The following is a 13,112-nucleotide window of genomic DNA, read 5'->3' as shown; positions in this document are numbered from 1 at the left end:
TTCCCGCCCCGCGCCCGCAGCGGCCGCGGCTCCGCAGCGGAGGTTTATTTTCTAAGAATCAATAGATTTTTCTTCCTTCAAAATAAATACAAACAACGTCCGAGCGCGGGGCCGGCCGGGGGTGGGGGGGCAGCACGGCGGGGCCGGAGGAGGGGACCGCCCCGGGGCACGGCAGCGGCGGCCACAACAACGTCCCGGGGACCCGCGGGCGGGCGGGCGGGGTGGGGGGAGCGGGCACCGGGAATGTGAGAGGGAGCGAGGGGGGAGCCCTCCTCCCGGTCCCCCCGTCCCCCGGTGGGTGCAGACCAGCTGCACCGGGGGGGGGGGGGGGGCGGGTGTTTCCCCGAGCCCCGTTTGCCCTGAGATAACGGCGGGGAGGGGGGGGCGGGCGGGCGGGCGCGGGGGGCAGAGGGGAGGGGGCGGGGGGCCGGTTCAGTCGCTCTCGCTGGAGTCGCTGCTCTGCTCGCCCTGCACCTTGTTGCGGTGCTGCATGGCGCGGTGGTAGGCGATCTGCACCGACTTGCGGATGTTGGACTTGCGGCCTTCCAGCATCTTCTCCTTGTCCAGGTCCTGGTTCACCCCCAGCGGCACCAGCTTCGTCCGGGGCAACCACTGCCTGCGGGGAGCAGGGGGCCACCTCGTTTGAGGGTTACAAATCGTCTCCGGATACACGCCTCCCCCCCAAAAGGCGCCCCGGCCTTACCAAGTGCGCTTGTTGTCGAAGAAGAGGACAAGGTAGAGGTGCTCGCGTGCTTCCTGAGTCATCTGCTCCCCCAGCTTCAGCACCTCGAGGGGGGGCACGGGGATGGGGACACCGTGGTGGAACATGCCTTCCCGCGGCATCTTGGGGTCGATGATCTGCCGAAAGAGCGGGGAGGGGGCTGAGAAGGGGAGCGGGGACCCCAAGCGCCGCTCTGCGGGCGGGCAGGGTGGGGGGGGAACGGGGGGGGTTTGGGGGGTGCGTGGCCGGCGGTACTCACCAGCGCTGGGTAGGAGGGGTACCCCCGGCACTTGGCCCACACCAGGTCCAGGGCATCCAGGGAGGAGTCCTCGTCCTCGGACAGCCACCCCGCGCCGCGCCCCATGCCCTTGCGCACCACTGTGAGGGGAGGGGGACAGTCAGCTGCCTGTCCCACCCCATCTTTCTTCTCCCCGAGGGGACTCCCCGGCCACCGCGGTACTTACTGCCGTGGCCCACGCCTCGCCCCGTGCCCACGGAGTAGGACTCGTTCTCCGTCCCCGACGTGTCCTCGCTGCTGTCCTCCGGGAAGTTCACTCGGGAGAAGGAGGGTTTCCCTCGGCCCTGCTTGGAGGGCGTCGTGCTGCCGAGAGAAGGAGCAGAGCTGGCGGTAGGAGCCACGTTGAGCTTCCAGAAACCGCTTTCTGGGCTCACGGGCTCCAACCACCGGCCTCGGCACTGGGAAGGACGTGGCAGGGGTACCAGGAAGAAAGGTGGGATGGTGCTGGCTGGACCCTCACCCTATTTCTCCCGGGAGGACCCAGAAGACGAGCACTGACCCGAATTAGAGGCGCAGGCAGGAACCTGCTGGAAGGGCCAGTGCCGCTGCACCGAGGGGGAACTCCCTGGTTCATGCTCCCTGCTAGCCCTTTGCTGCACACTCACACCTTTAGGCTTTACATTACAAAAAGGCACAAAACCTGCAGCTTTTTAGGGTTTAGCAGCCGGGCTGCGGGAGGGTGACTGAGACAGATACCACCAAACAGGCTCCTCGTCCAGTAACTCGAGGGGCCTGGGCAGCCCCGCCCTCACCGGAGCCGGTACCTGGTACGGTCTGAGGCAGCGCTGCTGCTGCTGCTGCTGCTGGACTCCGAGTCAGAGCTGCTCCGGGGAAGATTGCAGTCATTGCGATACACCAGGAAACTCTTCTTCACCGGCTGGTTCCCGCTGCTGAAACCGTTGGCTGGCAGGTCTGCAAAACACCCCCCCAGAAGAGCATTAGGAGCGTGCGGGACCCTGCCACGCATTCCCGGCTCCGGCTGCGTGGGGGCAGCTGCCGCACGCACCCATGGGAGCGTCTTCAGTGGACTTATCGCTGTCGCTGTCCGAGCTGGAGCTGGGGCGTGGGCTTCGCCCCCGTTTCCTCTGCCGCTGGGAGGACCCCATTATCGGGAGCTGTGGGGGCCCGATGGGGCTGTTCCCGTGCCCGGGAGCGATCTGGCTGTCTCGATTCTTCGGGGGGCGTCCCGGACGTTTTGGAGGGCCTGCCGTTTTAGGGTTCTTCTTGGAGAAGAGCACTGAGGTCCTCCTGCCAACTTCGTGTGCTGGGGTGGAAGAAGAATTAGGACCCAGACCTGGAAGAGGGAGGAGAAGGTGTCAGCTGCAGCCCATGGGACCTGGCAGGGACCACGTGGCAGCGGCATCAAGGAACAGCTTCATTTCTCGGGAACGTTCTCTCAGAAGATTCTCCATCCCGAGCTTTGCCATGCCTGCGCCCTCAGGGTCAAATTATCCAGTCTGCTGACAGTATAAAGTAGATGGGGACATCAAAGAACACCCCACCAGCCAGGGATGCCCTCTTTTCTCCCAGGCAGCAACCTCACAGGAACAGTAGTCAAGAATAGGAAGTCAGCAGGAATAAACCTTTCCCACAAGACGCAGCAGCTGAGGAAGCTCCACTGCACCCTTGAAAGACAAAGGCCCAAAAATGCTCCCTGCTCGTGGAGGAGCTGCTTTTCCCGGTGCTTAGGGAGGGCAGGACTGGGATGCAGAGGTGGCAAACCCCCAGTGACCCCCTGGCAGCTCTGCCTGGAGCTTTTGCTGTGCTCCCCCCACAGAGCCCAGCTCAGCATCCCTGGCCAGGCCAGGGAGCTGGTGGCTGGCCCACTGTTGGCTCCCAGCCCCGGGTGGGTGTTTGGAGCCCCCTCCCATGTCCCCCAGCAGGAAGGGATGCTGAAGGCAGCCTCCTCTGTAAACACCCCTAGAGAAACCAGGCAGCATGGCAGCGCCTGGCAGGAGGAAACATCCATCTCATGCCCCACATCACGCAGCTGGGGCTCACAGTCTCTGGAACAACATCCAGTTCCTGGGCCACAGGGGAGGTGAGCTCACCGGGTGAACACTGACCCCAACACCGGCGACCTGCCGACCCTCCCCAGAGGCAAACGCACACCAGGCTGCAGCTGAGGCTGTTCCAGACGCAGGAGGTGGCCTCCCTCAGCTGCCAACCCCCTCGGCTTGGCTGCCCACGCCTGTCCAAAGGCTGTTCCTCCACCACTCCCCAAAACTGGTAGTATTCAGGGGGGAACCGGTACCTTTGCCAGTCTCCTGGCTGCTGCTCTCTTCCGCAGCGCTGTCGGTCTGCAGGTCCTTCTCGCAGGGGTTGTGTGACTGCAGGACTCCCCGGGCAGAGGAGCCGTGCCGCTCCAGTCCGTCTCGACCCAGGTCCCGCGGGTGAGCGAGTTTCCGCCGTAGGACCGTGATCTCCTTCTTGATCATCTTGGCCCGGCGGGACCGTCCTATGCTCTGTTTGCCAGCGTTGACCTCATCCAGCCGCTCCAGCAGGATCTTTAGCTGCTCCTCTAAGGGGAGGTGCTTCTGATTCTCCGAGAGCAGCAGCCGCACATCTTCTGGGGAACAAAGAGGAGCAGACGGATGAAAGAAATTGGGAACTCTTTGGAGCTCCTCTACTTGAAAGGGCAGGGGGGCAATCCAGGTTCCCTGCTGGGGTACCAAACACCTCTGAACATGGGAAGTTACCCTAACAGACCTAGAGAAGGAGCCCTGTGTGAAGCAAGCCAGCTGGGACTGCTGGGGAAAGCAGGCTGATCAGCAGCTTGGAGGATACCGGGGCTCCCATCAGCCAAGGCAAGGATGCAGGAGGAAAAAGAAAGGGGGTTGTAACAGGAAAAACAAGAGTCAAAGGGGATCCTGAAGCATTACAGCGCAGGGGAGTTCCCCTGTCTGAGCCTGTCCCATGCTGGAGCAGGGAGAGGGGGACCCTAAGAGGACCCTTCTTTGACAAGCTGTTCCTGGCGCTCAGAGATAAGCAGAACCACAACAGTGAGATTTGGCTGAGGGGTATCGGGAGCCGTGTGGCAGCCAGCAAAGCCCACAGCTGGGGAGACTGGGGGGAGCACACAGCTCTAGCCAGGGGGGAGTCAGTCCTTCCAGCCGGGCAGCACAGCAGGAGCCTCAGCAGCTCACAGCCAGCGCTGGGGCACGGGGCGAGTGACAGCACCCCCGATGCTGGCCGGGAGGCCACATCCCAGGCAGCTGCTCTGACCAAGAGGAGGACGAAGGACCAAGGGACTGGCAGGACACGCAGACAAGCCGCTGCCTAGAACCAACTTTATGAGGCCGATAGCAAAGCCCCCGTGTCTGCAGGGAGCGGGGACACACAGCCCAGGCGTCTGACTGAACCTCCCGTGAGAGACAGCTCAAACAGACCCCCAGGTGCCCTGACTCTGCCTGGGCTTTACCCCGGGCCAGAGGATGAGTACCCACCGTCCTCGATGTCCTGGACCTGAGCCTCTTCCACCGTTACACAGTGAGGGAAGTGCATGCCCGTCTCAAAGTCAATGCCCATCTTCTCTGCCTGCCGGCGAGCCTGCCGGAGAACTGCGCCTCCCTGCTCCCGCAGACGGATGGCTGCCCGGTAGAAGATTGTGTCTTTGGCATTGTATTTCAAACAGTTGTTGATAATTAGGTTGAAATCCTCCTCAAAGTCGTCAAAATTCAGATAGCGATAGGCTTCTAGGTTTTGTTTCATTGTCTGAAAATCCATCGGCTTCTTGATGTGATCCAGGTAGTCCGGGACCTGCATGAGGAAAGAACGAGAGCTAAGAGCCCGGGAGCCATTAGTTAGCATTACCTGTTCCAAGAAAACAGTCATTAGAGGAATCAGGTATCGCTCCCTGTGTTCTGCCCAAATGCACATCGGGGAACGCCGTCTGCTTTTGCAGCTTGAGGAACAGTAACGCCTCCGGACTCGGGAGCCCATGTGCTGTGCTCAACCTGTCAGAGCAGTTACGCGCTCTGAAGCGTTCTTACGGCTCCAGCGCACACGCCAGCATCCCGTCCTCTCCTCCTGTCTGCGGGCAGCTGGGATCTGGTACGCTACCACGGCGTTCCCCGGGGCGGAAGGAAGCCGCGAGCGCAGCCCCCGAGGGTGAGGGCGAGTGCACACAAGGAAAACAGAACCGTCCAGGCAGCAGCAACGGCTGCAGGTGGGCTCATAAAACCTTCCTGCGCATCTCTTCCGACACACCTCCCTGCCGACCTCAGGAAATCATTTCTCTTGCCCCCCTCAGTGACAACTTGGGGGTCAAACCCGTTTCTGCACTGTGTCACCTCGCAGAGGCCTTCGTGAGGGGACAGGTAAGAGCGTGCCGCCTGCCAAGGGCCAGCATTCTGCCTTTCCCAGCAGGAATCCCCCCAGCTGCCCACAGACACTGAGCGGTCGCCAGCAACGCGCGCAGAGGAAGAGCTGGGCGCTGCGCTCCCGGCATTCGGCTCGCCCAGGAGGGGCATCGCTGCCGGGATGCGTGAGCCAGCACCAGGCTGCCCGGGGAAGCTTCCGGACCAGAGCGTGCCCTGGGCAGCCCTTGGCATGAGCAAGGGACAGGTTTGAGTGAAGAAGAAATCTGGGGGAGGGGGTTCTTACTTCGTAGATTTCTGTTACCTCAGACAGAGGGACCGGCTCGCTGAAGATGTTGCCCGTGTCTTTCTCCTGCAGCTGCTCAAGGGTCTTGCGGAGGAGGATGAGGAAGGGCGTCAGCTGCATTTCCAGTGCCACCTGCTGCACTTTGATCTGAAACAGAGGAACAGAGCGGGGCTGAGCCCCCTGCCCGGTGGCCAAGCGGTGGGGAGTCCCCGGGAAGCAGTGGCGCAGTCCTGCAGGACTCCTCTCCTCGTGCCAGGGGCAGGGACTGCACCTCAGCCCCGTCTCTGGGGCGCAGAGGTTTAACACACCGACTCCAGCACCTGCGCGTCCCACCTCAGCCTTGCGGAGCAGCCACCTTCGCTCAGAGCCGCCGGGGCCGGGCGCAGCGCGATCCCTGCGCACACCCTACAGCACTCTCAAGAGCCCATGCTCATGCCCACCCCAGCAGCACCCCAAGGAGGGGCAAACAATCGTTACCGTCTCTCTCTTGAGCTTCTCCCGCTTGCGTATGAGCTCCACCAGCAAGCGTGCACGCTCTAGGTCATGGCGGAGGCGCTGCCATGACTTCAGCTGCTCCTTCAGGGCCCAGTTCTTATCCTCAGTGTCTCTCTGCGGGAACATCAGAGACCATGAGCTGATAGGAGATGTGTTCCCATCTCCACCTTCCTGACAGTGTGCTGGGGCTCTTCCCTGGCAAAGAGAACTGGCATGCCTGACCCGCCGGTTCAATGAAGGTCCTGGTTCCCTTCTTGTAACCTAGGTGGGTGACTCAGAAACACTCCGACCTTGGGGCAGAGCTGAATACCTGCTCCTTGGCCACCAAGTCCTTAAGATGCCAGGACGTGAACATCCCAAGCCTCTGGAAATACTCTTCCTGACACGACTTGACTGCCTGCAGCTGCTCAGGAGCACAGAACAACAATACCAGGGTCTGTGCTGCTGCTCAGAGCTCTGGCAACAGCACAAAAAGGGAACACGGCTCTGGTTGCTTTTATTTCTGGAGCACCAAAAAATGCCAACTTTTATTCTGCCACAGCCAACAATGAGCAGAAGCAGTCTCAGCCCTTCTCCATAAAATAAAAATGAGAGGGGGCAAAGGCAGGAGAAATTCCTGCCCAGTCACGGCCTTCAAAGGGCTCAGAAAGAAAGATTTAGAGCTCAGACGGGGAGCCAGAAGAAAAAAAATCTTCCTCTCTGGCACCAAAGACTTCACATCTGTGAAGCGCTAAGGGCTGAGGCAGACAGTGGGCTGGAAGCAGCACCCACAGGGAGCGCTCCTGGAGTGGTTTCAGAAACTGGAAGCGAGGCCTTGGTTCCTCCCAGACTGTTTCTGGAGATCTCCAGCCATCTCTCTTGACACTTGCTGACACAGCAGCCTCAGACTAGAGCCATTTCTGACAGGTTTGCCATCGCCGCCGGCTAAACGCGGGCATGAGGAAGGAGCTAACTTCTACGCGGCAGCGTGAGAGGGCAGGATTCCCTTCCCGTGGCAGGCTGCCAGCGGCGTCGCTGCCTGGCAAATCTCTGAACGCCGAGAGCGGAGGAGAAGGTGAAGCAGCAAAAGCAGCTGGGACTGCCCTTTTCCTCATTTGGGAGCTCGTACCCCCGGCCCCGTTTCTGCACCCGCAGGCACCGCATGCAGCAAAGGTTTTTGAGCCCACAGCTCCGAAGGCGCAGGAAGCACGCGCGCGCACCCCCACGGCACCCCAACGAGCAGCCCTTACCTGGTCGCAGTTTCTTTGTGACTGCAAGTGTGTCTGAAGGCGGCGGAGCAGAGGGACACCGTTGCGGGACTGTCTCTTCAGAGTCCAGTAGCTGTGCAGCCTCTGCATGAACTGGCTCTTCCTCTGGATGGTTAAACGGTTTGTAATCTTACTGAGCCTGAAGAAGGGAGAGGAACCACAGACCCCATCAACAAGGCAAGCCTGGCTGCTGCAGGAGAAGCCCTGGCTGGGGGAACGTAGCAGCAAGGCCACCCAAGAGCAGCCGAGAAGCTCCTCGAGCAGAGAGCACCCTTTCCCGTGGCAGGAATTTCTGTGACACCAAGTCATGCAGGGCAGCCACCCCTCTGAGTCAGCCGCAACAGAGGACACCAGGAAACATCCAGCCTTGCCTCTCCAAAACAGACTTTTCCTTTCTATCTCCTGCCAACCTCTGGGCAAAAGCCTGGAGCAGGCTGCGCCAGGTCGGGGTACAACACAGCCGCATTGGGGGCTGGACCTTTAACAGCTCCCACAGTCCCCGAGACTGCGAGCGTTATGGTGCTGCTATCCCAAAGCCACTATTTACCCAGCTGAGGGTCACTCGTGGTGATAAATGTTACCAATCTCAAGCCCCAGGGAGCCCGTAACTTGACTAAACCTGGCAAAGCATGAGGAGGGAACAGCACAACACGAGATCCCGTCCGAGCTAATGAAGGACTACCCTAAACAGCCCAAAACACCACAAAAGGGATTTTCCTACTCTCTACAACAGCAGAAAACCTGGAGGGGCTGGGACAGCCTCATTCAGCAAAGCCAGACGGAGACGCCCTGCTAGTGCAGAGCCAAAGGGACGAACCCCCAGCGTCTCCACGTCTCACAGGGACAGCTCTTGGCGGGGGATGACCCGACCTACATCAGCCTCAGCTGAAGAAGCTGGAGAGAGCAGCCTCATGTGCCATCGCCGGCCAAGCACAGCTCCCACAGGAAGACATTTGGCATTCTGGCAATGGTCCTTGAAGAATAATTAATCCCAACAGGAAGGCCTGGGGAGAGGTTAACAGCTTCTAGCTCAGTGTGGGTTTTGCTGCGAGCGCAATGATAGCAGCAAGAGCCTGCAAACCGCCTGCCAACGCGTCCACACGTAAGAAAAGAGGCTCCAGCTATAGAGCGAGGCCCGAGTGAGCAAAAACATAAGGTTAGGACACAAACAGACGGTGGCAAGAAGCCAGTAGCTTTGTAGCAGAGACCTGCCTCCACAAGTCACCAGAACGCTGCCCAGAGAGCAAAGCCCGTGGCTTCTGCGTGCTCCCCTCCGACCGCACAGGAGATGGTCTCGAGGGCCCGCAGGGAAGCAGCGGTCCCACATCCCTGCGCTGTCACAGCCGTGCTCGATGGGCCGCGGGGCATCACAGGGTCATGCCCCCGGCACAGCTCCCGCCGCGGGGAGGAGGAGGAGAGCTCAGCAGCTCAGGGGTGGTGGTTCACGACCGCAAATGCAAACGCTTCCGTGCCCAATCTGCGCTTCAACTGCACGATGCCAAGATCCAAAACCATCCTACGCTTCTACCTGCTTTTGCACACTGACGAGGACACCCGGTTCTAAACTGTACTAACAAATTCTCGCAAGGCTCTTAGACACTCTAGTTTCGGGATTTGCACGCCAGCCCAACAATCAGGCCGTAGCAAGACGCACGGCGGTCACACCGGTAACTACCAGGTGTTTGTGCCTTCCCGTGAGCCCTCGGGGTCGGGACGTGACAGAAATACGACCCCTGGCAAGGTCTCAAGTACCTTCCCGGCAGCACCTGCGCTGCCCTCGTGCTGTGAAGCCAACCTCACAACAGTCGTGCCCCTCGGCAGGCAGGAGTCCTGCTCCTCTCCAGGACTGTGCAGAGGTTTCTGCGCCCTGCTGCTGCCTGGCCCCGCTTGGACAGGCAGCACCGAGGCAGAGCTGCTGCCTGCAACAGGCACGGAACACCCAGGAAACCCCAGCAAGGGGTAAGCAGTTGCTGGGATGGATGAGCTGTGCTCAGCAGGGCACAGGGGTCCCAGTATGAGATCTCTCTGCTCCAGAGCCAAAACAACCCCCGGGGTTAGCCCGTTTCCCAGGCCTGAATCGCTCCCACACTTCCCTCTTCTCCCCAGCACAAGCCCAGGAGAAAACAAACCTCAGCAGAAAGGAGAGCAGCCCCCTCCTCCCTCCCCAGTTTACTCCAGTGCCTGAGGTCAGCACAACAGGAAAGGAGCGCTGGGAACCCCCAGCTGCTTCCTGACGCATCCGGCCAAGTTCGTTCTCTGTCATTAAACTAACAGCAGCTATTTCCTGCCCCGTCGAGGGCCCAGACACCTCTGCGGGGCAGCGCATCGCCCTGCCTCTCTGCAGGACTCCCAGAGGAAACCACCAACAGCCCTCTGCAAGAACAAAGCAAAAAGTACCTGGGAAAAAGGTACTAAGGAGAGGGAGAAGATAACACCCATGTGGAAAGCAGGACATGAGGCACAGAGAAAGGGAGAAATTTCTCCACAGCCGAGGGAGAGCAGCAGGTTGTACCTGTGCGGGGGGATGCAGGGCACAGAAACCACGGGTGCTGCGGCTCGTTTCTCCGCCAGGATCTTCCGCGCCTTCTTCATCTTGATCCTAGACTTGGCCTTTGCTTTTTTGACTTTCTCCGAGCTCCAGCCTTTCCCTTCCTCCTCCTCCTCCTCGTCTTCCTCTTCCCCCTCACTGTGGGAGAGGGCGGGAAGCCTGCGCACGGAGCCTGGCGGCGTGTGGATGTCGCAGTAGGCGGTTTTGCGCACGCTAAAGGAGGTACCGTTGGCCCCTGTCTCCCGGACGGGCTCCATCTTCATATACAGCCCGGCCTGTTGGGCGCAGGTGACGTGGAAGGCGGTGTAGCAGTTGGCTTTGTGACACTGGATGCAAGCCCCGGAGCCGCGCTGCTTGCAAATGTAACAGGTCAGCTTCCAGCGCGCGGGCGGGATGTGCTCGATGCTGTCGATGGGCTCCAGGAAGACGGTGTTGGCAAAACAAACCTCCGGGATCCAGAGGGCACAGACCACGTGTGCCCAGCGCCCGTCGTCCGTCTGCTTGAAAGCGCCCCCCTTGTTTGGGCAGAGGGCACAGTCCACGGCTCGCGAGGGTGACTGCAGGCACCGTCTGCAGAGCCACTGTCCCTCGGGGATGTAGGGCACCCCGTAGCACTCCTGGTGCACAGCCAGGTTGCACATGTCGCAGAAGAGGATGACGTTGCTGTTCTGACACTCCCCGTCGTTGCAGATGCAACAGACGGCATCCTCATCCACCAAGGCGTTTGGATCCCCCTTGTTGTGGCTCTCAAAGTAGGACTCCTTCTCCAGCCGGTCCATCAGGTACTCAAAGATCTCCTGGGGAATGGGACTCACGCCTTCGGTCTTCCGCCGCTCGTTCATGATGTCCAGCCAGATGTAATCTTCCTCATCCATGTCGTACTCCACCTCCTCATCCAGTTCCTCTGCCGACTTCTCGATGTACCTGGAAGGACAGCACGGGAGGGTGAAGGCACAGCTGGTGGGGGCTCAGAGCTGCTGAACCCTAACTCCTGCAGGCTGTGGCTGAGGAAACATTTAAAACTCCGGCCAAGCCATAAGTCAAAATAAAAACCCAGAGACACGGCAGGAACGTGCAGAAGTGGGAGGTGCTGCTGCACCCTGAGCAGCGCAGTGGCACAACAGCGCGTTGGGCACGACACTGACAAAATAACACTCATCTAACGCGCAAGGGACGGGCCTTGGAGACTCATCAGCGCAAGATGGGAGCCTACACGAGCCACCAAGCAGGTGCCAGATGCTCTGGAGACAGCGGCCTCATGCCCAAGACACAACAGCAACCAGGCATGCAGGCACCACGTTTCATTAATTCTGGCAAGGGCAGCTGCTGCCCTCTTCTCTTTCACTCCCAGTTGTGGGACAAAGGATTTTATTTAGAGAGGAAGGAGCTCGAACCCCAAAGCTGCTGCTCCAGCAGCTGACGGCAACTACCCCCCACCATCGCAGCGAGCGGCACTGCAGACACCTCGGGGGGTGGTTTCTCTTCTAACACCCTGACACAAAATAACGTCGTTATCCTGCCACTGGAACGCGACGCCAGTTTCTCAGGGCACGTGGCAACCAAGACAGCCAGTGTGGCTGCACAGACCTTACTTTGGTTCAGTATTAACTCCCTGCTTGAGGTATTACTTTGGGCCACTGCGCTCGCCAAACCACCCATGGAAAAACCGTGGGAGAAAAGACACGTTAAGCCCACAAACACACACATCTTATGGGTAGACCTCGGTGCTGGGGGGCTCTAGGGCTATCCCAGAACACCTCTGAAGAGCAGTGGGGAAGGCAGGAGGATGCACTTGTTTTTTGTTATAACTCTACCTGCTGTCCCAGCAAGGGAAGAGTGCAGCAATCCAACTGCTGGCAATGACCTAGGCAGCGACTGAGAGCTCTGCAGGCGCACAGACCCCTCAAAACCGGGGTGTGACACCAGACAGAGCCCCGAGAGCCTGAAGCCACGGGACGACCAGCTCCACGAGACCCGGGAGAGGCAGACAGAGGCCATTTCCACGAGCCACGGGCAAGTCGCCTGCGCTGAGCGGGGCCGATTCCGCCTCCAGACCCAGGGTACAAGTCGGAGCTGGCTCTGAGCCTCCTCGCGCCCCGAGCACAGACAATACCTGTAGTAAGAGGTGGGGCGAGGTGGGGCGTCGGGGGTGTCCTGCTCCAGCTCCCGGTACACCACCTCAGGGAGCTTGGGGGTGGTGCCAGCCGAGGCATTGTGGTGATGGTGGTTGGAGTCCTTGCGCTTCTCCTTGTTCTTGTGCTTGCCAGATTTGGGCGGGACGCTCTGGGTCTCCGTGTTCTCCTTATTGCTCCCGTTTTCGGGCACCTCCTCGGGAACCTCCTCGTCTTCGGACACCACGTCGAGGTTATCGAAGATGCTGATGCGGTGGACGCGGCCGTGCAGGTCCACCTCCACCATGCGCTGGGCCTGGGCGTAGGTCATCACCTCCCGGCCCGGCGACTGGGAGGTCTCGGAGGGGCTGGGCGACTGCTTGTTGGCGGCGCGGGCCTGGCGCCCCTTCTTCTTGTGCTTGCGCAGGGGGGTGTGCTGGGGCGGGGGGGGGTTGTCGTGGTCATAGTGGTAGAGGTGGTACTCGATCCCGCTGTAGCTCTTGTAGATCTTGCGGCAGGTGCCCACCGGACACTCGTAGGGGGGTTTGGTGGCCCGCAGGTTGTGGCAGAAGGTCTTCACGTCGAAGTCTACGCCCATGGCGTCGCCCGCCCTGAGCGGGGCTGAGGGGGGGAGGCTGAGGGTGGGGGGGGACGCTGAGGCGAGGCCAGGCCAGGCCGGGCCCCCCCCCGCCCCGCCGCCCACCTCCCCGGGCCCCGGCCGCCCAACCGCCCTCCCCTCCCTCCGCTCCCTCCGGCCGCGCTCACCGGCCCCGGGGCCGCGTTCAGCGGGCGGGCGCGGGCGGCGGCTCCATGGGCGGCGGCGGCGGCGGCGGCGGCGGCGGCGGCGGCGGCGGCGGCGGGCCCGGGCCGGGCCGCAACAATGGAGGCGGCTGCGGCGGCGCCTGGCGCGGGGCGGCCGCTGGGTAAAAGCGCCGCGACGCCCTTAGCAACCGCACTTTCGGCACGGCCGGGCCGGGCGCGGGGAGCGGCGGGGAGCGGCGGGGCGCGGAGATGGCGGCGGGACGGCGGAGCGGGAATGGGCGGCGGGAGCGGCGACGTCCCGGGAAGGCCGGCGGGAGCCGGGTCG

At 61.2% G+C, this 13,112-nt stretch overlaps 1 protein-coding gene across 6 annotated transcripts; it reads right to left on the bottom strand.

The window, feature by feature from the left end:
• Positions 1 to 32: 32 nt before the first annotated feature.
• BRPF1 (bromodomain and PHD finger containing 1) lies at positions 33 to 12,753 on the bottom strand. Of its 6 annotated transcripts, none has more exons than XM_074878928.1 (13): positions 12,028 to 12,753; positions 9,879 to 10,838; positions 7,349 to 7,505; positions 6,102 to 6,233; positions 5,625 to 5,771; positions 4,466 to 4,778; positions 3,274 to 3,585; positions 2,026 to 2,313; positions 1,784 to 1,931; positions 1,186 to 1,322; positions 981 to 1,099; positions 704 to 858; positions 33 to 637 (listed from the first exon to the last, which is right to left on the bottom strand). In XM_074878928.1, exons 1-13 carry the CDS (start codon positions 12,621 to 12,623, stop codon positions 433 to 435), a joined length of 3,669 nt encoding a protein of 1,222 aa, XP_074735029.1. In that variant the 5' UTR covers positions 12,624 to 12,753; the 3' UTR covers positions 33 to 432. The 6 variants fall into 6 exon arrangements, with proteins under 6 accessions (XP_074735029.1, XP_074735028.1, XP_074735031.1 ...); XM_074878927.1 differs by having other exon boundaries at positions 3,274 to 3,588; positions 12,028 to 12,752; XM_074878930.1 differs by having other exon boundaries at positions 33 to 616; positions 12,028 to 12,751.
• Positions 12,754 to 13,112: the final 359 nt, after the last annotated feature.

The sequence above is a fragment of the Strix uralensis genome, chromosome 10, assembly GCF_047716275.1.
Source record: "Strix uralensis isolate ZFMK-TIS-50842 chromosome 10, bStrUra1, whole genome shotgun sequence".
NCBI classification, from domain to species: domain Eukaryota; kingdom Metazoa; phylum Chordata; class Aves; order Strigiformes; family Strigidae; genus Strix; species Strix uralensis.
The sequence above is the reverse complement of the archived record's forward strand: the minus strand, read 5'-3'. Positions and strand labels throughout refer to the sequence as shown.

What these genes read in the sequence shown, in the direction of transcription:
- BRPF1 (XM_074878927.1), bottom strand. Translation starts at nt 12,623, where the DNA reads ATGGGCGTAGACTTCGACGTGAAGACCTTCTGCCACAACCTGCGGGCC. An exon ending in CACAAAGAAACTGCGACCAG is followed by an intron (nt 6,234 to 7,348) that starts GTAAGGGCTGCT and finishes ATGTTCCCGCAG; the next exon opens with AGAGACACTGAGGATAAGAA. An exon ending in GGTCCAGGACATCGAGGACG is followed by an intron (nt 3,589 to 4,465) that starts GTGGGTACTCAT and finishes TTTGTTCCCCAG; the next exon opens with AAGATGTGCGGCTGCTGCTC.